Here is a 24,885-nt window from a genome sequence, read left to right as displayed (position 1 = left end):
AAGAAGTAAAGAATAAACCGAAAGATGAGGGACGTGATGGTAGTGTTGGGAGCTGATTCTGTTGGGTTGGTGTGCATTGCGTGGACTGGATGGGCTTGGGCTTCTGTTTAATCCTTTTCAGACATTTAAATGGTGACTTTTGTTTCTTTAAGATTACAGTTATTTTATGTTTATGTCTTGTATGACTAAATAAATTGACGTTGACTGAAAATAAACGGAGAAAGACTTTGGCCTGTGCTTGTTAAATACCCAGCTGAGAGATGTTGAAAATAAGCATGTTGTTATAGGAAAAAAAAGAGGTAAAATCTCAAGCTTTAAAACAGGAACGACACACCAACATCATCTTCATGTGTTAAAGCTGCGTTATCTTCTTGGCGAGGTCATGTTCAGCTTTCCCAGGGAAACACTGACTTATGGATCCACTGCCACTATAGACTCACACAGATACAGTTATAATCCAAAGTCCAGGATTTTCACAGCACAGAACATGGTCCACATGATATGTTTGCAACAGTATTCAACAGAAGAACATTATAATTGTGAGACTATAATCACATGACTAAATGATTCAGATGCAGCCTCAGAAGCTCGTCTGCTGCACGGCGTCGACCACGGCAGCTCACCACCCCTTTAACCCTTGTCAGCATGCACCATGGTCTCCACAGGGACCCCAACACGTCTATCATGCCCAAGGGGGATTCAGGGGGTGGACTGGGGAAGGGGGAGTTTTTGGTCTGGACCACTGCAGAGTTCTGTTTGTCACACATGCTGTCAGTCAGGACACTGGAGCAGAAACGGTCCCTACAACATGCTGCAACACTCCACCTCCCTCCTGTGTCAGCTCTGAGTCCTGGAGCAGGACCTGATATGCAGATGTGACTGCAGGGACCCGGCCACTGCTGATGGGGCCCGGGGATCCCAGAACCAGAGGGTCTGGCAGAGCCCTGCTGGTTGTGACTGTGAACAGTGTGGATATGGATTTTATGGTGGACATGTGGGCTTGGTTTTCACCTTTGACCTCTTAAAGTGATGGATCCTCCTTGTCCTCAGACTGGTTGTGGGATTTTCTGGAAGTAAAAGACCAACGGATGTGGCCGGCAGGCAGTACAAGTCCCACCCCGACTACAGAGTCAGATGATGTTTTCTGGAATAAGCTGCACCCTGATTCTGTCAGAAAGACTGTTGTGTTCACTCAGTTCTCTGTGGAAAACCTGGATCTGCTTCCTGGAACCTTTGGCCCCTCTCTGATCCTTTACATGTCAGTCTTTATTAATTACACATATGAACCTGATTTATCAACCAGGAAGCTTTAATAGACATGTGTTGGGCACTTCCTGGCATGAATTTCTACTTGTATGCTGATTGGTGCGCGGGGCATTGTGACTGTAGTGGATCTGATTCCTGAGCAGACCGAGTGGAGCTGAATGATTATACACACCTACATATATTCCTGGCATTGTATCCACATGACCAGGCCACACAATTAGGCCACAGATCAAACATTTTCTCACTATTTGTGCTTAGCTTCATACTACACTTATGAACATGCATACAAAGTTCTGCAGTCCTGCAGACTTTTGCAACTGAACAAGGTCCCAGTATTTTCTCTGCTCTGCTGCAGTGAAGCTAAACATCAGTTCATACAGACAAAACAGCTTCTGGCACGCTCTACATCTCTAGCTGTGCCTTATCACAAAACATTTATCTTCAGTATCTCTGACAAAACATGCACCAGGCAGGCCGTTAAGGTGGCAAACCTGTTTAAAGACAGCACACAGATGATCGCTGAGTATTCCCGGCTCGTGTACGTTTCTAAATTTTCAGCCCAGACAACATAAGGTTGCATTAACTTTGTGACAATAAATAAGAAGGTAATTTCCTGGCTTCGGTGTACGCCACTCAGGTGCAATATGACCAATCTTAGTAGAATATTAGGAAAGGTTGGAATCCTCCATGTTTTTATTTGCTGACAGCCCGGTGTTTTAGTCCTGATCTGAACTCTGTTATTATTAATTTCACATCAAGTGCTTTTATTTGATGAAGGGAAGCAACGAGGGTAAGCAACTCTTGTGAAGGCTGCCAGTAGACAGCCCGGTCTCTGGCTCAACATGCTCAACAAACAAATATTTGTACCCTGTAGGTCTTCAAAATACCATAAACATGAGGCCGATCATCTGGGATAATATTGATCTTTCCAAGATTAAGCTAGTTATGCTAGACCGTTAGCCTTGGTCTTTTATGATACACATATTTGTGTTAAGTCCAGTGGAGAAGTGTGTGTAACAGTGAAAAAAAGGTTCTCAAGAAGGAGGTGTTGCTGTGTGTTTGGGTGTGAGTGTGCACATGCACATGTGTGTGTGTGTGTGTGTGTGTGTGAGTCTTGTTGCAGTGGATGAAATCATCTTTAACATCAGTGTTGGATGTTTTATTCCCACTGTCAATCGACACACAGTCCTACATTCAGCCTCTCTACTCCCTGGTCCTGTCGATGACACGCACCATGACTGTGTGGCTGGACTGGCCATCCTCTGCACCACCAGACCTGACCTCTCTGACCGACCTCTAGTTGACCCTGACTTGATGGCTCCGCTCTCAGAACCCCGACCCAGGTGTGGGTTTTGGAGCTCTGTGGAAACACTGTGGTTTCCTGACATCTGATGGTGACCCAGTTTGTCACCGTCGCCTTATTGACTCCCTTCTTACTGCCATTTTGCTCCCTTGACAGGTTGCTGTATGCACACGTGCACTAACTCTTCTGACCCTGTCTCTACAGGTGACTCTCCTGCAGATGAAGGCTGCGTCTCTGACCCACCCTCCTTTTACAGCCTCTCACTTCCTCTTTTCTCTCACGGCCCACAGATGGAGAGATTTCCTCCTTGGTCTCTCTCAGGCCTTTTCAGGCCTCTTGGACCAAAGCACTTCCTCTCGTGCTGTTGTCCATGCACATGCGTAAAATGGGAGGACCAAATTGGTCCCCGCGTAGATTCTTTTTGCAGGTCCACCCGAATGGGCATGGGCCCCTCCGAGGCTCCCCCTCCTGGCACGGCCCTGTGTGATAGTAATGTTTTAACATACAGTGCTGATCTCATGTGAACCTTTTCAGGCATTTGCTCTCAGGTTGCTGCAGACCTTCCTGAACCAGCGTCTAAGCAGCTCCGTTTACTTCAGCCTGGAGACTTTGTCCTGATGAGAAGCTTCAAACGCCAATGCTGGGACCACCCGTTTCACATTCTTCTGGCGACCCAGACAGATGACCGTGCTACTTGGCTGAATACATGCTACTTGGCTGAATATGTCTTACTTGGGTGCCCGTAGTATGGAACTACTGTATCATCGCTGCAGGAAGGTTCCTGCACCGACCGTGGCTCCCCGGCTTGCTGCTACACATGACGCAGCAAAATAACACACCACCCGACAGAGGGCAGAATAATCCCTGTGGTAGCGTGGGTAGTGAGACAGTCTACTCTCACACCTGAAGACCAGCCACCGTTCTCAAGCAATCTCAGTGTGGAGTGAAATTAGCATCCACCTGCAACAGTAGCGTGCCAAGCTCCAACGCAAGCTCCGCCCACACGGCATCATAGAGAGAGATCGACCCTGGCATCCATTTAGGGTTCATGTCTGATCATTAAAGGGCTGAATGTGTTGCTTGGTTATTTTAGCTATTGTCATTGTGTTTCCTATTGTCTTCTTTAATCAGTCTGCCTCACCCCCTGTTTACCGCTCTGCCACTCACTACAGTTCCTTCTCTGCCCCGCGGTCGCTGAGTGCCCAGAGGGGTTCTGGGGGCAGCCTCCGGCGGTTGAGGGTGAAGCCTATGCTGAAGTGCATTCAGCTGTAGTTCCCCCTTCATCCGCTAGGGACTGGCTCCAAAACAGAGCAAATCCCCATAGACTCCCCTGTTAAAAAGGCCAACTTCACGGCAGAAATAAACACGTTTATGGCAGAAATAAACATGTTTACAGCCTGGTTCAAAAATCTATTTTTTGGTTTGTAGGTCAGGTTTACCTTCATGACAACTGTGGGGGGAGTGAATTTTTTTCTAACTCGCCTGTTTTAAAGTAATTTAATCTCGAAGTTCAGCAAATTTAGGGGTGGGTCCTTTTCATTGACAGGTACCAATCTCTGGCTTTAAGGAAGAACGTAGAACAACCGCGGTTTTTAGCCGGTAAACAATGTGACTTAGCTTTAGCCCGCTTACCTCCGTTAGCTGGGTAGCTCCCGTTGTCTCAGGGTTAGCTAGGTTAGCTTTTAGCCACAGTAAGCCCGGAGTTTGCTCGATGTCAGTCATCCGCCATGATGCTCACAGCCCCCCTCTCAGCTCCACCTCTTTGCCCATATTTGTATTTTCCGGGCGAGGCAACACGCATGATGCTGCCAACATAGCAACGGGAAGTGATGATTGCTTTGAGATGATGACTGGCATGTCTGCTCAGAGTAATAATTGGATATTGCTGGCTGAGCAGGTAGAAGTGTTTGTTGGAGTTGCCTGTGTGGTCTGCCTGGGGCCCAGACCTGTGCTGCGTGTTACCCCTCCACCTGAGTTTGACTCCGCCTGTATGATTGATTTGCTCTCTTCTGAAAACCCTAACCCTATCCCTTTCAGATATGTATTTCCTTGGATGTTCCTTTCCTTGTTACCCGCACACAGTCCCCTCCTCTCTGGTTCAGGTGTGACAAAGTGAGATTTTACTTGCTTCATGAGCTCCTCTCCGGATTCTGGTTTTGTTGGGGTTTTGGACCGTGCTTGGTGTGACAGTGTTTGTGCTGTTAATTTTCTGTGGCCTGCGCCGGCCTTTGGTGGTGGTACAGTGGTCTGGTTCTTAGGGGCGTGCTGCCATCGAAGTGGGCTGGTATATGTGCCCCTGTCACCCTTCTCTTGCCTACAGCTGTCTTCCTGGGTTTACCATCTGCCCCCTTATCCGGTCAATCGGTCCAGGCACTCTGTTCATCCTGACGACTCAGCTGCTTCTGCCTACGTCAACGCTGTTGGGGTTCGATTACAGTACTTGCTGCCCTTTTTGTTCTGTGTTTGCTGTGTCGTCCCGTGTATCAGAGCCTTGTTGGTTAGGCTGATTGACTCTGCCTTAGGATGTCGCATTCCTCGGCTTGTTTATTACTCTCTTCCTGCTTCGGATCTCCCTCTCTTTGATCCTTTTTCCTTCTTTTTTGATAGTGATGGATTTTCTGATTCTTACTCTGACACGTGAGTGTTTTTCCTTTCAGGATGTTTTATGACGGATTTTCTTCAACCCTGCCGGGAGTGACCATTCTGATGTTTTAGTTTCCTGTATCTCTTTGGGTAGTTAGTGTTATTTTATGGGTTTGTTTTGTTGCTTTGTTATGTCCATGAATTGTGATTCTTTTGTGTTGATCCTGAAAGGATCAAGAGGGGGGAATGTGGTGGAATTATGCGTATAGTGTAGTTTTAATATGTTACTCATTTATTAAGTTTCTTTTAAGTAGTACAAGATATATATTCTGCATAGTTAGAGTAGTAAACTATGTAAAGCTTTACTTTACTAAAGCAAGTAAAGCTTGCTTTAGTAGATTCATGCAATAACTAAGTCTGGTCAGGTTCATCCAACTACACCGCGTCTGGACCGGTTCAGCCGACTACACCGCGTCTGGACCGGTTTATCTGACTACGCCGCGCCTGGTCAGGTTCATCCGACTACACCGCGTCTGGACCGGTTCATCCGACTACATCGCGTCTGGACCAGTTCATCCGACTACACCACGTCTGGACCGGTTCAGCCGACTACACCGCGTCTGGACCGGTTCATCCGACTACACCGCGTCTGGTCCGCTTCATCCGACTACACCAGGACTCAGACGGTCGGCCTGGTGTCCCGGTGCAGCAGCAGTTTGGGTCGGTTCTGGTGGATACTAGACTAGGTGTGGTGTGTTGGACGTGCCGGTCCTGCTGTAGTGGTGGATTTAGGACTTTAGTGGGAACACTGGTCACATTCAGAGCAGGAAGCTTCCTGTTGTACCACCAGGTCCTCCTGCAGATAAAAGCACCTGAAGACATCCTGAAACACCAGAAGAAGAAAAACGGGGAAACTGGGATTTCTTTCCACACTGTATTTATTTTCAGGTTTTGCTCCTTCAGATGCCGACTGAACAGAACAGGAGAGACCGGACACAGACCCAGCAGAGGAAGTGGTTAAGAGACAGACGCAGAACCCAACCAGAACCCAACCAGAACCACCAGAACCACAGAACCCAAACAGAACCCAACCAGAACCACCAGAACCCAACCAGAACCACAGAACCCAAAAAGAACCACAGAAGCCAACCAGAACCCAACCAGAACCACAGAACCCAAACAGAACCACAGAACCCAACCAGAACCACCAGAACCACCAGAACCCAACCAGAACCACAGAACCCAAAAAGAACCACAGAAGCCAACCAGAACCCAACCAGAACCACAGAACCCAAACAGAACCACAGAACCCAACCAGAACCCAACCAGAACCACCAGAACCACCAGAACCCAACCAGAACCACAGAACCCAAAAAGAACCACAGAAGCCAACCAGAACCCAACCAGAACCACAGAACCCAAACAGAACCACAGAACCCAACCAGAACCACAGAACCCAAAAAGAACCACAGAAGCCAACCAGAACCCAACCAGAACCACAGAACCCAAACAGAACCACAGATCCCAACCAGAACCACCAGAACCCAACCAGAACCCAACAAGAACCACAGAACCCAAACAGAACCACAGACCCAACCAGAACCACCAGAACCCAGCCTCTTAGCACCGGTTCCCCCCTGTTTCTGGTTAGTAGAAGGGGGTCATGGCCTCCCCAGACATGAACAAGTAACACATTGCAGACGGGCTGAAAAGCAGCGATGTGAAACCATCTTGCACTGGAAGGTCATGAAACACATGAAGAAGTTCTGCCTCCAGCTGCTCCTCCATCCAGCTGTTTGTTCTTCCTGTCTGGAAACAACCCAGATGTTCCTCAGGCATCTCGTCGTTCAGCCCCATCATGTCCATGATCCCTGTCTTCACCTAATCAGTCCAGACCAGGCTGATGAAGGCCGCAGCTCCACGTCTGGACCGGACCGATCTTCGTCTCCGAGCTCGGCTGCACGCCTGCAGGACGGGAGGAAAATCAGATTTACTGAACTGGGAAAAGCAGGAGGAGATCAGCGGACAGGTAGGAGGAGATCAGCGGACAGGTAGGAGGAGATCAGCGGACAGGTAGGAGGAGATCAGCGGACAGGTAGGAGGAGATCAGCGGACAGGTAGGAGGAGATCAGCGGACAGGTAGGAGGAGATCAGTGTGTGTGTGGTGTGTGCAGCGTGTTGTGTGTGTGTGTGTAGCGTGTTGTGTGTAGCATGTGCGTGTAGTGTTTTGTATGTGTGTGTGTGTGGCGTGTTGTGTGTAGCGTGTGCGTGTAGCGTGTTGTGTGTAGCGTGTGCGTGTAGCGTGTTGTGTGTAGCATGTGCGTGTAGCGTGTTGTGTGTGTGTGTGTGTGTAGCGTGTGCGTGTAGCGTGTTGTGTGTAGCGTGTCGTGTGTAGCGTCGGCATGTAGCGTGTTGTGTGTAGCGTCGGCATGTGTGTGTAGTGTGTTGCGTGTGCGTGTGCGTGTAGCGTGTAGCGTGTTGCGTGTAGCGTGTGCGTAGTGGTTTCCGTACCGGGACGCAGCCGTCTCCCTGTCTGATGCACAGCAGCAGCTTACAGTGCAGGTAGACGTCTCCTGAACTCTCAGAGAACTGGAACATGTTGAAGGAGAAGCGGTTGGAGGTTCTCCGCCCGTTCCCCTCCACCGCCACCGTCCGGTCGGCGGGGTTCGGACATCTGAAGACATGAAGACACGTCATCGGGACCAGACCAGACAACGGCCGCCATCATGGAGTCTCGCCTACCCGTCCTTGATCAGGTGGTATCTGGAGCCCCCGCTGTCCGACGACTCGGCGGTTGCCCAGCAGGACTCGGTCACCATGGCGACCTTGTCTCCATCCAGCCCGCCGGCGTCCAGCTCCACCCAGATCCTCTGGTTCAGGGACACCTCGCCGTTCGACTCCACAGCTTGTGTGCAGTCGGCGTCTGTGAAGGCCGTCATGGTGAGGGTGTAGTTCCACACTCCCGATGCGACGACGTGGACCACGGACCTGCCGACACACACACACACACACACACACACACACACATCACAGTGTCCTTCAGTTACAGCCCTCCCCCCCAGCTCCAGCTCCACCCACCTGTTCTTGATCCGGATGGTGCCGATGTAGTCCTGCCTGTAGATACAGGAGAGGTCCATGGAGACGTGGTTGTGGCGAGGATCAGAGGAGCCGGTCTGGGTCCTGATGCGGTTCTTGTACGTTATGTGGGTCCTGTTGGTCTGCAGGTTCACAGCATGAAGGCGTCGTGAGGTCAGAGGTCAAGACGGACCCACAGACAGCAGGAGGACGAAACCCACCTGGACCTCTGTCCCACAGCTGCTGCTGCTGAAGTTGAAGGTCACCATGTGGGTCTGCTGGTCCATCTGGCCCCTGCAGGTCGGATCATCGAGGTGAAGGTCAGCGTAGTGGACGTCTTTGTCCTCCAGGAGACAAACGGGCAGAGAGACTGAAGCCCAGTTCTGCCTGCAGACCGGCGGGTCGCCTGAAAAGAACCAGGATGCTGAGATGAAGTCCTGCAGACCTCCAGACCTCCAGACCTCCAGACCTCATCTCACCTAAACTCTCTGCTTCTCTGTACTTGGAGGCAAACAGAGCTCTACAGAAGCAGCGACTTCCTCCACCGCCGGTTCTCTCTCCACAGAACTCGTGAGTGCTGCAGGTCCGGTTCTGACATCCTGACCCAGACGAAGCTGCAGAGAGACACCTCAGTCAGGAACCATGAGGTCTCCACCACGCAGACGGGACATAAACCGGTCTTACGAGGTCTCCACCACCCAGAGAAGGACATAAACCGGTCTTACGAGGTCTCCACCACGCAGAGAAGGACATAAACCGGTCTTACGAGGTCTCCACCACCCAGAGAAGGACATAAACCGGTCTTACGAGGTCTCCACCATCCAGAGAAGGACATAAACCGGTCTTACGAGGTCTCCACCGCGCAGACGGGACATAAGCCAGTCTTACGAGGTCTCCACCACGCAGACGGGACATAAACCGGTCTTACGAGGTCTCCACCACGCAGACGGGACATAAACCGGTCTTACGAGGTCTCCACCACGCAGACGGGACATAAACCGGTCTTACGAGGTCTCCACCACCCAGAGAAGGACATAAACCGGTCTTACGAGGTCTCCACCACCCAGAGAAGGACATAAACCGGTCTTACGAGGTCTCCACCACCCAGAGAAGGACATAAACCGGTCTTACGAGGTCTCCACCGCGCAGACGGGACAAAAGCCAGTCTTACGAGGTCTCCACCACGCAGAGAAGGACATAAACCGGTCTTACGAGGTCTCCACCACGCAGAGAAGGACATAAACCGGTCTTACGAGGTCTCCACCACCCAGAGAAGGACATAAACCGGTCTTACGAGGTCTCCACCACCCAGAGAAGGACATAAACCGGTCTCACGAGGTCTCCACCACGCAGACGGGACATAAACCGGTCTTACTGCACTCAGCTCTGGACCTCCAGCCCTCCAGCGTGGTCCTGCAGGTTCTGGCGAAGGCCTCCAGGAACCAACAGCTCAGCCCATCCAGGTCGGGATGTCTGCAGAGCGTGCTGGTGCAGGCGGAGATGAAGGGCTGCGGGTCAGTGGAGCAGGTGGAGAAGGGCTCCTCCGTCAGGACGTTACACCTGCTCCACACATGGAAACATGTGACTGTCGGCGTGTTCATCGTGTGTCGGGTTTGTGGAGGACTCTGCTCACCGCTCGGCCGTCTTGGTGCAGTTCATGGCGGCGTCAGCGTCGTCGTCGCTGTGCTGCGTCTCACAGCTAGGTGGAGACACGACATGTCAGGAGCTTTCTGGCACAGAACTGCTGATCGGTTGGAGCTACGCCTCTGCTACACCCTACAACCCCGTTCAGCTGCTGTTTCCTTTCTTACCGTCCATCCTGCTGAGAGAGCTGCAGTCACACACACAACATACGTAGACGACCTAATCCTGCATCGCCGCCACGCTGGATGGCTCTCTTCGCTACGCACGACTCCAACCGAGTCGGCAAAGCGAGGAAACATTGTGCCGCCTACGGTCGCAGTATCAGCAGGTCACGTGGAATTATCCCCGATAAGCAAGACTGAAGGATTGGGATTTTTGAACATCGATACATTATGTCATCGTAACTCGTGTTTTGATTGATGTTTTAATGATGTTTCCATTTTGGATCAATGTCGGCCTATTGACCACCTGATCTATATGTTGATGTAGATCAGTGTGTTGTTACACCCCTCGGTGCTGCTGAGTCATTAAAGTGATGGTCATAGCTGACTCAGCAAAACGCTTGCTGGGAAAATCCACCAATCAGAATCCTGTTTGTGCAGATTTTCATCTGTTTCTGCAATGAGAACAACTGCAAAAGACACGATCACTTCCTGCAGGGCACGGTCATCGCAAACCTCACTGGCGTCCGACACCAGCCGCTGGGATAGCAGCGTTCCCACATGGGAATCTCTGCTCAGGAGAGGAGGAGATGCAAACTAAGGTGTCATTCTGAGCTGAGTGTTCGTCAGCTTGTCTGCTGTGAGCTGTAAGTAAAACACGCCTCGTCTCGTTCACCGAGAACTTTCCACTAAAACTCAGCTGTTAGCACGCCATGATTTACTCCGACGCTGCAGTTCAGAGAGGAGGAGAGGATGGCGAGAGAATGGAGGAGAAGACGGAGGACAGGCAGGTGAGTTTTAGGACTACGGTTCAGATACTTCTAATATTAAATGAATATTTTGTGTTTGCTAACGTCTCATAACATTTTACAAACGTATTCTGACAAAACAGGAAATGTCTGTTGGTTCATTTTACTGATGAAAATGGAAAAATGATCATTTCATCCAGTTATTTAACTAACATCAGAATAATAATCTCTAAAAATAAACCTTTACTTTAGCGTCCCAGATTCTATCAACCTGCCATCATCTTGTAAATAATCAGTAATAAGCATCTTGTATGATGTAATAAACAAAATAAAAATGTGTTTAGAATGAGACTTTACATTTTGTTGTTTTTCAGCTGAAAGAAAATGAGGTGAAGCAGAGATGTTCAGAGTCAAATCTTTGCACACATTTATCTGCAGCTTATTCATCCATACGAAGCAGCGCTAGCTTCTGTCACCTGGTGGAGCTGTACTCAGAGAGCCTTAGTTCACTGAAAGACCTGCTGCAGTTTCCACACAGACCCTGCAGAGATGGTGGGCCAGGTCCTGGACAGGTAGGGGACAGAATGAGAGTCGGGTCAGCTGGAATCCAGCTACTGGTTAATGTCCCAAACCAGTTTGTTTATGTCTGGTACCTTCCATGTGGATCTGCATCATGTTGCCATTGAAGAAGACAGATGTGTTGAGGTTGGCGGACAACACCTTGGCTGTTAGTCCAGTTTGGTCCTTGGAGATCTGCACACCATGAAGTATCTGAGCTGAACCGTTGAAGGTCAGCGCTGCTTCGTTCAACTGTATCACAGCAGAGAGATGAAACTCTAAAACATGTCAACCACACAAAACCCACGACAGTCTGGATTAAAGCAGAGCTAGGACTGCGGGCGGCTCACCCGAACTCTTCCACCTTGTTCCAGGTGAACATAAACACCTGGTTGGTCCAGTCTTAGTGTCACGCTGTCCAGGAAGCTCACATCTTTACGACGCCGCTCCCTGAAGCTCGCTAAGATGTGGAAACCTGCAACTGATGGAGCTGAAAGCAGAGAATACGAACACCGATCCTCCACTGACTTCACCTGACCGTGGATGTCCATGACGGCCGGGCCAATTACAGTGCAGGTAGAGTCCCAGGTAGACTCCTGAGGGACTTGGCCCAATCTGGTTTCTGGAGGGAGGAGGCCCAATCTGGAGTCTGACGCGATAGCCGGTGTTGGGGCGAGCGTAGTGGCCGACATGGTGCCTGGCATCGGGGTCAGCAAGCTGTCCAGTGTTAGGCCCAGTGTGTTGCCTGATGTTGGGGCAGGCATAGCGGCCCGCGTTGTGGCAGACACGGTGGTTGGCACTGGGGCCGACATGAAGCCTGGTGTTGGGGTGATGCCCAATGTTGGAGCTAATGTCGTACCTGGTGTTGGGGCCAAGGTGGTGCCAAAGATGCAGCTGATGGAGGCAGAGAGGTGATGCTGATGTTAGAAACACAATAGAGTAGTCAAGTTTTCTAAAACACTTAGTAATATTTACCTGCCGTTGCCATGGCAATACTCCATGGGACCACAGGCAGACATTTGCCTGACTGCAGTGCTGTCACAGGTGAGACTGAAGCAGGTTTCTGGAGAATTGATCTCTGTTCCAGGTTTATACAGAACACCTGAGAGGTGGATGGAGGATAGTTTATAATGGACACAACATATCACACATAAGGAAGTGAAACAGAAAAAAGTCGTTCCTGATTGGCTGACCTGAGTGTCTGCAACCACTGACATCTGAGTATCCCCGGGTTTCTCTGTTTTCAGGAGTGTTTGTGATTTTCACCATGTCCACTGAGTCACCGTTGAACTGAATGTCAACCGCCTCCAGAGAAACAGGAACAGAAATCTCACATAGAGCCTGACCCAGTTTATCTCTGAGTAATCCTCAATAAAATATATAAACTCATAAAAACCTGCGAACTATGTCGACGGACGGACAAATGGCAGGATGGACGGACAGATGGATGGGTGGAGGGATGGATGGACGAACAGACGGATGGAAGGATGGATGATAGATAGATGGATGGATAGATGAACAGACGGACAGATGGATAGATGATTGGATGGATGGATGGAAGAACAGAGAGACGGAAGGATGAATGGATTGATAGATGGACGGATGGACAGATGGATGGACGGACCAACAGAGAGACAGAAGGATGAATGGATTGATAGATGGACGGATGGACAGATGGATGGACGGACCAACAGAGAGACAGAAGGATGAATGGATTGATAGATGGATGGACGAACGAACAGACGCACAGACGGATGAACTGATAGATGGATGGATGAATGAGTGGATGAGTGATTGTTGGATGGACGGACAAATGGATGGATGGATGATTGGATGGATGGATGGATGAACTGACAAACAGACGAATGGATAGATGGATAGACGGACAGATGGATGGATGGATGGATGGATAGATGGACAAATGGATGGGTAGACGGACAGATGGATGGATGGATGGACGGATGGATGGATAGAAGGATGGATGGATGGCTGGATGGATGAACGGACGAACGGAGGGATGTGACATGTGACATGACATGACATGACGTGACATGACATGATGTGACATGACATGACATGACATGATGTGACATGACGTGACATGACGTGACATAATGTGACATGACATGACATGATGTGACATGACATGACATGATGTGATATGACATGATGTGACATGACGTGACATGACATGATGTGACATGACATGACGTGACATGACATGACATGACGTGACATGATGTGACATGACATGACGTGACATGACGTGACATGACATGACGTGACATGACGTGACATGACATGACATGACATGACATGACATGATGTGACATGACATGACATGATGTGACATGACATGACATGATGTGACATGACATGACATGATGTGACATGACATGACATGTCATGATGTGACATGACATGACATGATGTGACATGACATGATGTGACATGACATGATGTGACATGACATGACATGACATGATGTGACATGACATGACATGATGTGACATGACATGACATGACATGATGTGACATGACATGACATGATGTGACATGACATGACATGACATGACATGACGTGACATGACATGATGTGACATGACATGACATGACATGATGTGACATGACATGACATGACATGATGTGCCATGACATGATGTGACATGACATGACATGATGTGACATTACATGACATGTCATGATGTGACATGACATGACATGATGTGACATGACATGACATGTCATGATGTGACATGACATGACATGATGTGACATGACATGAGATGATGTGACATGACATGACATGACATGACATGATGTGACATGACATGATATGATGTGACATGACATGATATGATGTAACATGACATGACATGACGTGCCATGACATGATGTGACATGACATGACATGATGTGACATGACATGACATGTCATGATGTGACATGACATGACATGATGTGACATGACATGACATGACATGATGTGACATGACATGACATGAAATGATGTGACATGACATGACATGATGTGACATGACATGTCATGATGTGACATCACATGACATGATGTGACATGACATGATGTGACATGACATGACATGATGTGACATGACATGACATGATGTGACATGACATGACATGATGTGACATGACATGACATGACATGATGTGACATGACATGACATGATGTGACATGACATGACATGATGTGACATGACATGATGTGACATGACATGATATGATGTGACATGACATGATATGATGTGACATGACATGATATGATGTGACATGACATGACATGACATGATGTGACATGACATGATGTGACATGACATGACATGGCATGATGTGCCATGACATGACATGATGTGACATGACATGACATGATGTGACATGACATGACATGACATGATGTGACATGACATGACATGATGTGCCATGACATGATGTGAATGACATGATATGATGTGACATGACATGACATGACGTGACATGACATGACATGACATGACATGACATGACATGACATGACATGACGTGACGTGACGTGACATGACATGACATGACGTGACATGACAAACTCACCACTGATCCGACAGCAGGAGAGTAAACATACAGCGCAGACTGAGTCCTGAACTTGATTAGAGCCAACGTTGCCTGAAACAGACCACAATCTGTGATGTGACATCAAATCTTTTTCTGGGTCGTTTCTTCTGACATGCTGGAAACTAACATGGACTCACATAATCTCCATTTTGTTTCAAAGAAAAGCCAACAAAGCAGTCCATGGTGGTAGTGATGGTGGACACATTGTTCAGCACAATTCTCTCCAGCACAGCAATGCGAGGGTAAATCTGGAACCCGGCGCTCTGGGAGTCGGGTCGAGTCCCGACAAGGCAGTCGTTTGTGCTGTCTGGCCTGACAAACCCATTGAAGCACACCACAAAGTTTTCCCTGGTGAAGTTCACCTGTCACAGATCAGAGATGCAGCTCAGTGTCGGCCGCCTCACATCGTTAGCAGAATGTTCTGGATTTGTATCAAACTCACGTAGACTTCAGTGTACTCGCGTCCATAAAAGGCGATGGGACACGAACTGATGTCGAACTGTGTGGAAGCTGTAAACATCTGCTGAGCAGCTGCGGACACGAGGAAAGAAAACCACTGATCAGTCCTGGCAGAACACCTGTTGACTGAACACCTGCGAGCTTACCTGCCACAGCGACGACAGCAGACAGGTACAGCAGGGGGCGGAGCATCACGCAGGCTGGAAAGCACATAGAGGTGGCAGTGATTGATAAGACAGAATTTCTATGGCAACTGAGATTTGTTACAGAGCTTCATTCCATTAAAGACGGAACCAATCCTGATCAATCTGATTGATCCATGCTGTGTTCGATGAGACCATTAAGGGTGTTCAACGATGCAGAACCCGTTGGACCAGGTCCTGCTGAAAACTGAACTGAAACGTGCTAAACAGCAGAATCAGTCTGGTTTTGGTGAAGGGTCTGGTCGAAAAGGGGTCCGGTTTTAGAGGTCTACTTGAAAGGGGTCTAGTTAAAAGGAGTCTGGTTTTAGGGGTTTGGTTTAAAGGGGTCTAGTTAAAAGGGGTTTGGTTTAACCCCTTAACCGTCGGCGGCCCGCCTGCGGGCCGTTTTCTGTTTTTATTTTTATATCACGCTCGTACAACATCTTAGATGTTTCCTATTTCAATAAAACTACACATGATGCACCGGTAGGGTCTCTCCTTCTGATTGACCCCATTTCTGACCAACTGGATTGATCTATGGCCCTTCCGTAGCCAATAATACCCACTGAGTGTCAACCTAGGTGGTCTGACCATCACATACGTTTCTGCTTCCAGACCTCGCCCACCAGCTCTGATGCCAGTTCTGACCCCACTGCCGTAAAGCCAATAAAATTCCCGTCACGGCGATGTGCAGCTTCTGTGTGTGGGATGTAAAACGGCTTCAGGGGGTCCGAGTGTAAACATCTGTGACAACGTGCGTACGTAAGCAGAGGAAGCCTTTTGTCCGTTTTTTCTCTGTGGGAACTTTTGCAAAACACGGCAAAAAGCAGAAATACACCCGCGAGGAGGTGGAGGAGTCGTTTACACCCGCGAGGAGGTGGAGGAGTCGTTTACACCCGCGAGGAGGTGGTGGAGTCGTTTACACCCGCGAGGAGGTGGTGGAGTCGTTTACACCCGCGAGGACGTGGAGGAGACGTTTACACCAGCGAGGAGGTGGTGGAGTCGTTTACACCCGCGAGGAGGTGGAGGAGTCGTTTACACCCGCGAGGAGGTGGAGGAGTCGTTTACACCCGCGAGGAGGTGGAGGAGTCGTTTACACCCCCGAGGAGGTGGAGGAGTCGTTTACACCCCCGAGGAGGTGGAGGAGTCGTTTACACCCGCGAGGAGGTGGTGGAGTCGTTTACACCCGCGAGGAGGTGGTGGAGTCGTTTACACCCGCGAGGAGGTGGAGGAGTCGTTTACACCCCCGAGGAGGTGGAGGAGTCGTTTACACCCCCGAGGAGGTGGAGGAGTCGTTTACACCCCCGAGGACGTGGAGGAGATGTTTACACCAGCGAGGAGGTGGTGGAGTCGTTTACACCCGCGAGGAGGTGGAGGAGTCGTTTACACCCGCGAGGACGTGGAGGAGACGTTTACACCAGCGAGGAGGTGGTGGAGTCGTTTACACCCGCGAGGAGGTGGAGGAGTCGTTTACACCCGCGAGGAGGTGGAGGAGTCGTTTACACCCGCGAGGAGGTGGTGGAGTCGTTTACACCCGCGAGGACGTGGAGGAGACGTTTACACCAGCGAGGAGGTGGTGGAGTCGTTTACACCCGCGAGGAGGTGGAGGAGTCGTTTACACCCGCGAGGAGGTGGAGGAGTCGTTTACACCCGCGAGGAGGTGGTGGAGTCGTTTACACCCGCGAGGACGTGGAGGAGACGTTTACACCAGCGAGGAGGTGGTGGAGTCATTTACACCCGCGAGGAGGTGGAGGAGTCGTTTACACCCGCGAGGAGGTGGAGGAGTCGTTTACACCCGCGAGGAGGTGGAGGAGTCGTTTACACCCCCGAGGAGGTGGAGGAGTCGTTTACACCCCCGAGGAGGTGGTGGAGTCGTTTACACCCGCGAGGAGGTGGTGGAGTCGTTTACACCCGCAAGGAGGTGGTGGAGTCGTTTACACCCGCGAGGAGGTGGTGGAGTCGTTTACATCCGCGAGGAGGTGGTGGAGTCGTTTACACCCGCGAGGAGGTGGTGGAGTCGTTTACATCCGCGAAGAGGAGGTGGAGTCGTTTACACCCGCGAGTAGTTGGAGGAGTCGTTTACACCCGCGAGGAGGTGGTGGAGTCGTTTACACCAGCGAGGAGGTGGAGGAGTCGTTTACACCCGCGAGGAGGTGGTGGAGTCGTTTACACCCGCGAGGAGGTGGAGGAGACGTTTACACCACCGAGGAGGTGGAGGAGACGTTTACACCCGCGAGGAGGTGGAGGAGTCGTTTACACCCGCGAGGAGGTGGAGGAGTCGTTTACACCCGCGAGGAGGTGGAGGAGTCGTTCACACTCTCCTGTTCATAAATAGAAAATGATAGAAAGAAAATAAGCTGCTGCTGATTTATCTGCGTGTGTGTGGACCGCTTCCATACTCTGTGTGTGCATGCGTGCAGCGATGCGTGTCTGTTAGAACATACACTTATTACAGTCGCAGGACTAATGTGGGATAAAAACTTCTTGTTTGTCTTTATTAGTCTGTCATGTGATTGTGATGGAAACCCAGCAGCTCTTCAGATGAAGAAGGAGCAGCTCCTTCCAGAGGAAGACTACATTCCTGCCCTTCAGACCACCAGGACCCCTGCTCATCATAACAGCTACATATTCTGCTCTCCTGCTTTTTACTTTACTTTTACAAACACTCTTTATCAGACAATAGTTCAAATCTAATGAAAATATGTAAATTCTATTGTGTTCTGGTGTTTTTATGATTACATTGTGTTTACATTACATAACATGGCATTATATTGTTTACATATATAAACATGATGACCATAAAACTTATTCTGACTCTTTTATTATAACACACAGTAGAAAAAATAAGCTTTTAGTGTGTTTATGCATCATCTGGTGAATTTCAATAATACTGATAGTAAATATTAATAAACAACAAGATTCCTCTTGATGCCACCTTTCATTAGAGTCTCATTGATGACTGTATGTTGAAGTGTTCTGGAGTTATAGCTTATTGAAGTGTTCTGGAGTTATAGCTTATTGAAGTGTTCTGGAGTTATAGCTTATTGAAGTGTTCTGGAGTTATAGCTTATTGAAGTGTTCTGGAGTTATAGCTTATTGAAGTGTTCTGGAGTTATAGCTTATTGAAGTGTTCTGGAGTTATAGCTTATTGAAGTGTTCTGCAGTTATAGCTTATTGAAGTGTTCTGGAGTTATAGCTTATTGAAGTGTTCTGCAGTTATAGCTTATTGAAGTGTTCTGGAGTTATAGCTTATTGAAGTGTTCTGGAGTTATAGCTTATTGAAGTGTTCTGCAGTTATAGCTTATTGAAGTGTTCTGGAGTTATAGCTTATTGAAGTGTTCTGGAGTTATAGCTTATTGAAGTGTTCTGCAGTTATAGCTTATTGAAGTGTTCTGGAGTTATAGCTTATTGAAGTGTTCTGCAGTTATAGCTTATTGAAGTGTTCTGCAGTTATAGCTTATTGAAGTGTTCTGCAGTTATAGCTTATTGAAGTGTTCTGGAGTTAGAGCTTATTGAAGTGTTCTGGAGTTATAGCTTATTGAAGTGTTCTGCAGTTATAGCTTATTGAAGTGTTCTGCAGTTATAGCTTATTGAAGTGTTCTGCAGTTATAGCTTATTGAAGTGTTCTGGAGTTAGAGCTTATTGAAGTGTTCTGGAGTTAGAGCTTATTGAAGTGTTCTGGAGTTATAGCTTATTGAAGTGTTCTGGAGTTATAGCTTATTGAAGTGTTCTGGAGTTATAGCTTATTGAAGTGTTCTGGAGTTAGAGCTTATTGAAGTGTTCTGCAGTTATAGCTTATTGAAGTGTTCTGCAGTTATAGCTTATTGAAGTGTTCTGGAGTTAGAGCTTATTGAAGTGTTCTGGAGTTAGAGCTTATTGAAGTGTTCTGGAGTTATAGCTTATTGAAGTGTTCTGGAGTTATAGCTTATTGAAGTGTTCTGGAGTTATAGCTTATTGAAGTGTTCTGGAGTTAGAGCTTATTGAAGTGTTCTGGAGTTAGAGCTTATTGAAGTGTTCTGGAGTTATAGCTTATTGAAGTGTTCTGGAGTTATAGCTTATTGAAGTGTTCTGGAGTTAGAGCTTATTGAAGTGTTCTGGAGTTATAGCTTATTGAAGTGTTCTGGAGTTATAGCTTATTGAAGTGTTCTGCAGTTATAGCTTATTGAAGTGTTCTGCAGTTATAGCTTATTGAAGTGTTCTGCAGTTATAGCTTATTGAAGTGTTCTGCAGTTATAGCTTATTGAAGTGTTCTGCAGTTATAGCTTATTGAAGTGTTCTGCAGTTATAGCTTATTGAAGTGTTCTGGAGTTAGAGCTTATTGAAGTGTTCTGGAGTTAGAGCTTATTGAAGTGTTCTGGAGTTAGAGCTTATTGAAGTGTTCTGGAGTTAGAGCTTATTGAAGTGTTCTGGAGTTAGAGCTTATTGAAGTGTTCTGGAGTTAGAGCTTATTGAAGTGTTCTGGAGTTAGAGCTTATTGAAGTGTTCTGGAGTTATAGCTTATTGAAGTGTTCTGGAGTTATAGCTTATTGAAGTGTTCTGGAGTTAGAGCTTATTGAAGTGTTCTGGAGTTATAGCTTATTGAAGTGTTCTGGAGTTATAGCTTATTGAAGTGTTCTGCAGTTATAGCTTATTGAAGTGTTCTGCAGTTATAGCTTATTGAAGTGTTCTGCAGTTATAGCTTATTGAAGTGTTCTGCAGTTATAGCTTATTGAAGTGTTCTGGAGTTAGAGCTTATTGAAGTGTTCTGCAGTTATAGCTTATTGAAGTGTTCTGCAGTTATAGCTTATTGAAGTGTTCTGGAGTTAGAGCTTATTGAAGTGTTCTGGAGTTATAGCTTATTGAAGTGTTCTGCAGTTATAGCTTATTGAAGTGTTCTGGAGTTATAGCTTATTGAAGTGTTCTGCAGTTATAGCTTATTGAAGTGTTCTGCAGTTATAGCTTATTGAAGTGTTCTGGAGTTAGAGCTTATTGAAGTGTTCTGGAGTTAGAGCTTATTGAAGTGTTCTGGAGTTATAGCTTATTGAAGTGTTCTGGAGTTATAGCTTATTGAAGTGTTCTGGAGTTATAGCTTATTGAAGTGTTCTGGAGTTAGAGCTTATTGAAGTGTTCTGGAGTTAGAGCTTATTGAAGTGTTCTGGAGTTATAGCTTATTGAAGTGTTCTGGAGTTATAGCTTATTGAAGTGTTCTGGAGTTAGAGCTTATTGAAGTGTTCTGGAGTTATAGCTTATTGAAGTGTTCTGGAGTTATAGCTTATTGAAGTGTTCTGCAGTTATAGCTTATTGAAGTGTTCTGGAGTTATAGCTTATTGAAGTGTTCTGGAGTTATAGCTTATTGAAGTGTTCTGCAGTTATAGCTTATTGAAGTGTTCTGCAGTTATAGCTTATTGAAGTGTTCTGCAGTTATAGCTTATTGAAGTGTTCTGCAGTTATAGCTTATTGAAGTGTTCTGCAGTTATAGCTTATTGAAGTGTTCTGCAGTTATAGCTTATTGAAGTGTTCTGCAGTTATAGCTTATTGAAGTGTTCTGGAGTTATAGCTTATTGAAGTGTTCTGGAGTTATAGCTTATTGAAGTGTTCTGCAGTTATAGCTTATTGAAGTGTTCTGGAGTTAGAGCTTATTGAAGTGTTCTGGAGTTATAGCTTATTGAAGTGTTCTGGAGTTAGAGCTTATTGAAGTGTTCTGGAGTTAGAGCTTATTGAAGTGTTCTGGAGTTAGAGCTTATTGAAGTGTTCTGGAGTTAGAGCTTATTGAAGTGTTCTGGAGTTATAGCTTATTGAAGTGTTCTGGAGTTAGAGCTTATTGAAGTGTTCTGGAGTTAGAGCTTATTGAAGTGTTCTGGAGTTATAGCTTATTGAAGTGTTCTGGAGTTATAGCTTATTGAAGTGTTCTGGAGTTATAGCTTATTGAAGTGTTCTGGAGTTATAGCTTATTGAAGTGTTCTGCAGTTATAGCTTATTGAAGTGTTCTGGAGTTATAGCTTATTGAAGTGTTCTGCAGTTATAGCTTATTGAAGTTGGAATTATCCAAAGTGACCATTTGGAGACTCCATATGACCACTTTGGGGAGCACATGAACATACTTACAGTAAAACCCTCATAGAATAATAATTATGGCTGCTATTGTCACCAAACTTTAACTGGTCATAGGAAAGGCTTCATGCTACAGCTCCAGCTGATTTTCCAGTCCATATCTCATGTACGTGACATGTATGATACACGCTTTCTGTAGTAAAACATTACTGAGATCCTTCTGGAGGTGGTCTGATGCTGGTGTCCTGCCCCCTGGAAGCAGCAGACGACTCTGTCATCAAAAAGACATTTCACCTGCTAATAAATGCTAAATATCTTCTCAATTTTTCCGGTTTTGATTGTTAAATTTTGTGAAATGATAAAAGACCTCATAAAAAGATAATTAGACTTTTCTTACCATTTTTTCACGGATCAGGCCTGAAAGTGTTCAGAGTCATCGTATGGGAGTTTTTATCAGGACCTGGTCTTATTATATTCCATATAATAAGCTTTTGTGCATTTTATACACAATTATAATAAAAGTGTAAAGGTGGAGTATGTAAGATTTTCAATATTTAAAGAAAAAAATTAACTAAAAAATAACTACAATCATAATTAGATAGTTTTTTTTTAAACAAGTAGGTTCCAGTCTGTCCATATTTGATGTGTTATTAAATTACAAGTTTAATTAATGACAAAGACCCTTCTTAGATGTTTGCCTACCAGTAAAAAAAAGCTTTTTGTCATTTGTCATTAATTAAACTTGTAATTTAATAACGCATCAAATATGGACAGACTGGAACCTACATGTTCAAAAACCTTTCTAATTATTCATTCATTCATTTTCTGAACCGCTTATTCCAATTCAGGGTCGCGGGGAAGCCGGAGCCTATCCCAGCTGGCTTTGGGCGACAGGCAGGGAACACCCTGGACAGCTCGCCAGTCCATCGCAGGGCCCTTTCTAATTATGATTGTAGTTATTTTATTAGTTAATTTATTTTGAAAATATTGAAAATCTTACATACTCCACCTTTAAACAATCAGAAACTGTTTAACTGAGCTCACATATAATTTTGAATAATTTAGCCCCAGTTTGAAGCGTCTGGGTCCGGTAGTCTACACAGAACCTGGTCAAATGTGAACCAATAAAATTAAGCACTTTGGTAATTTCATAAACACAATAATGGTTTAAATTTAGTTTCAAAATGATGCAGAATACTTAATAATAATAATAATAATAATAATAATCAGGACCTGCTTTAAATTTGGTCTAGAAGCAAAAACATCTATTTTACCATCATAATCAAGATTTCACAAAGGAACACTAGCCTAGACCTGGATGTGGTCCAGATCTAGGTCTGGGCTCTTCAACAGGACGTGGTTTGATGAGTGAAACCAGGCTGAATCAGACCAGACCTGCGAGGAGCGGCAAGCAGGACCATCAGAACATCCACTGTCTGAGCATCAGGATAAACCAGGATGATACGAAGAACACAAAGAAACTCTTTCCCTCATTAAAGTGATCAGTGCGATCTGTTCCCCTCGGAGCGGTAAATCCACAGACCGCTCGGGGTTTCCCGCCTCCAGCAGCACGGATCTGTTCCAGCCAGCAGGACTTTCAGACCGAACAGACGAAGTAAAAAGCTCAGGTGCTGCTCTTACCTTCTGCTGCTCAGCTAGAGGACGAGGAGGATGAAGGCTCCTGGTCTGATGGGGGATGTTGCTCTGTCCTGTCGGGGACAGGGTGGAGTCCACGGCGGAGCCGGCTGATGGGAACAAGGTGAGCCTCCTCAGGATAAGACACCTGTTGCACCTGCGGGCTCGGCCGATGACAGCCAAATAAATCTGCAGGAAGGGGAGATCAGTACGTGCTGAAGGTCATCATCACATCCGCCGAGGAATGCCACTGGACCAGAACCGAAGCGGCTCACCTGCACAAGCTTTGTCTCCTCCTTTTGCTCCTCCTGACTGATGACACATCCTCTAATCAGGATTTATGATCTGAGAGTGTGAGGAGGAATTCAGCTGTTGGGAGGACTGATCAGCATCCGAGCCTCGAGCCGTCCTCCCTGATGCGTAACCATGGAAGCTATTTCAGCCTGCAGGACTTTCTTTTGTTTTCTGATGAGTGCTTCTTCTGTCGCTCAGCGTCTCCACCCTTCCTTCGGAGACTTTGTGACCAGGACAGACTGACACCGACGCCACCGGGATGGCCTCGGGGCTGGGTCACGGCCCCGCTCTGACCCCCAGTAAAACCGTTTACAAACGTGTCCAGAAAGACGTTTATGGTCCAACTCATCTCAGTTTGGTCCAATCAAATCCAGCAAAAAGCGATGCATCAGTCAGAGGTGTTGCTTTCAGCGCAGACAGAGAGACCTCTGCGTCCTCCTTCATTTAGTTCCCTGGAGACATGGACACAAGTCCTCGACTGCAGGACGCTGCTACAGTAAAAACCAGTATGGAAGCACCTCATGGCAGCTCGGTAACTAAAAATAAGGATTTCATGACAAATTATGATCCGTATAAAGAGACGTAAAGTTTAAACTTTAAGTTTTGATCTTGTTTTAGGGCTCGGTGACTTCTGCTGTGTCCATGTCTGCAGTCAGAGGAGGAGACATCGGAGGAAGAGCGAAGAGTCAAGAGGAGACTTTCTTATCAATATGACTCTCATATCAGACGCATAATTCAACAATAAACAGTCCTAATGATGACATAAAGAGCTAATATTATTATTATTATTATTAATAATACTAATTACTAATACTACTTATACTAATTATTATTATTATTATTATTATAAGTCAGCAGACTCCGTGATCTCTTTTAAAAAGCAGCTTAAAACATCTTTTAATCTTGTTTTACTTAGTTTTATTGGTTTAAAACAGCTCAAAACACGTTTTTATTATTGTTTTACTTAGTTTTATTTATTTAAAACAGCTTAAAACACAACTTTTTAACCTTGTTTTAATTAGTATTATTTCTTTTTATGTTTTTCTTTATGTTTTATTTTGTTTTTGCGTTTTACTCTAAAGAACTGTGATTTTTTATCTTGAGAGGTTCTTCATTAATAAACTTTTACTTACTTATTATGATCAAATAAAGTCATATGAGTCATGAGCCTTTTAATCTTAGTGACGGTTAATTGCAGCTGATTTTTCTGCTGCAGAACCAGCTGCAGGTCAGGGCCCCACATGGTGAGCAGGAACCCAGGACCTCTCTTTGGGACCGTTCCACTCCCAGTCCACAAGGTACCGAAGACCCCGCAGACATGAATGCAGTCGGCAGCG

At 46.6% G+C, this 24,885-nt stretch overlaps 1 protein-coding gene across 1 annotated transcript in view; it reads right to left on the bottom strand.

The window, feature by feature from the left end:
* Positions 1-6,893: 6,893 nt before the first annotated feature.
* Positions 6,894-24,885, bottom strand: part of LOC306768981 (uncharacterized protein) — a 27,977-nt gene continuing 9,985 nt past the window's right edge. Inside the window, exons 3-18 of the mRNA XM_079257482.1 lie at positions 15,554-15,607; positions 15,391-15,479; positions 15,086-15,310; positions 14,928-14,999; positions 12,533-12,644; positions 12,315-12,441; positions 11,690-12,233; positions 11,435-11,591; positions 11,258-11,345; positions 9,861-9,926; positions 9,603-9,787; positions 8,707-8,841; positions 8,449-8,633; positions 7,895-8,370; positions 7,664-7,826; positions 6,894-7,117 (exon numbers count right to left, since the gene is read on the bottom strand). Coding sequence (XP_079113608.1) covers positions 7,034-7,117; positions 7,664-7,826; positions 7,895-8,370; positions 8,449-8,633; positions 8,707-8,841; positions 9,603-9,787; positions 9,861-9,926; positions 11,258-11,345; positions 11,435-11,591; positions 11,690-12,233; positions 12,315-12,441; positions 12,533-12,644; positions 14,928-14,999; positions 15,086-15,310; positions 15,391-15,479; positions 15,554-15,599 — 2,754 coding nt within the window. The 5' untranslated portion in view covers positions 15,600-15,607 and the 3' untranslated portion in view covers positions 6,894-7,033. The remainder of the gene's footprint in view (positions 7,118-7,663; positions 7,827-7,894; positions 8,371-8,448; positions 8,634-8,706; positions 8,842-9,602; positions 9,788-9,860; positions 9,927-11,257; positions 11,346-11,434; positions 11,592-11,689; positions 12,234-12,314; positions 12,442-12,532; positions 12,645-14,927; positions 15,000-15,085; positions 15,311-15,390; positions 15,480-15,553; positions 15,608-24,885) is intronic.

Source organism: Telmatherina bonti (assembly GCF_933228915.1).
Source record: "Telmatherina bonti genome assembly, chromosome: 18".
NCBI lineage: Eukaryota > Metazoa > Chordata > Actinopteri > Atheriniformes > Telmatherinidae > Telmatherina > Telmatherina bonti.
This window is presented reverse-complemented; position numbering and strand designations above follow the sequence as displayed.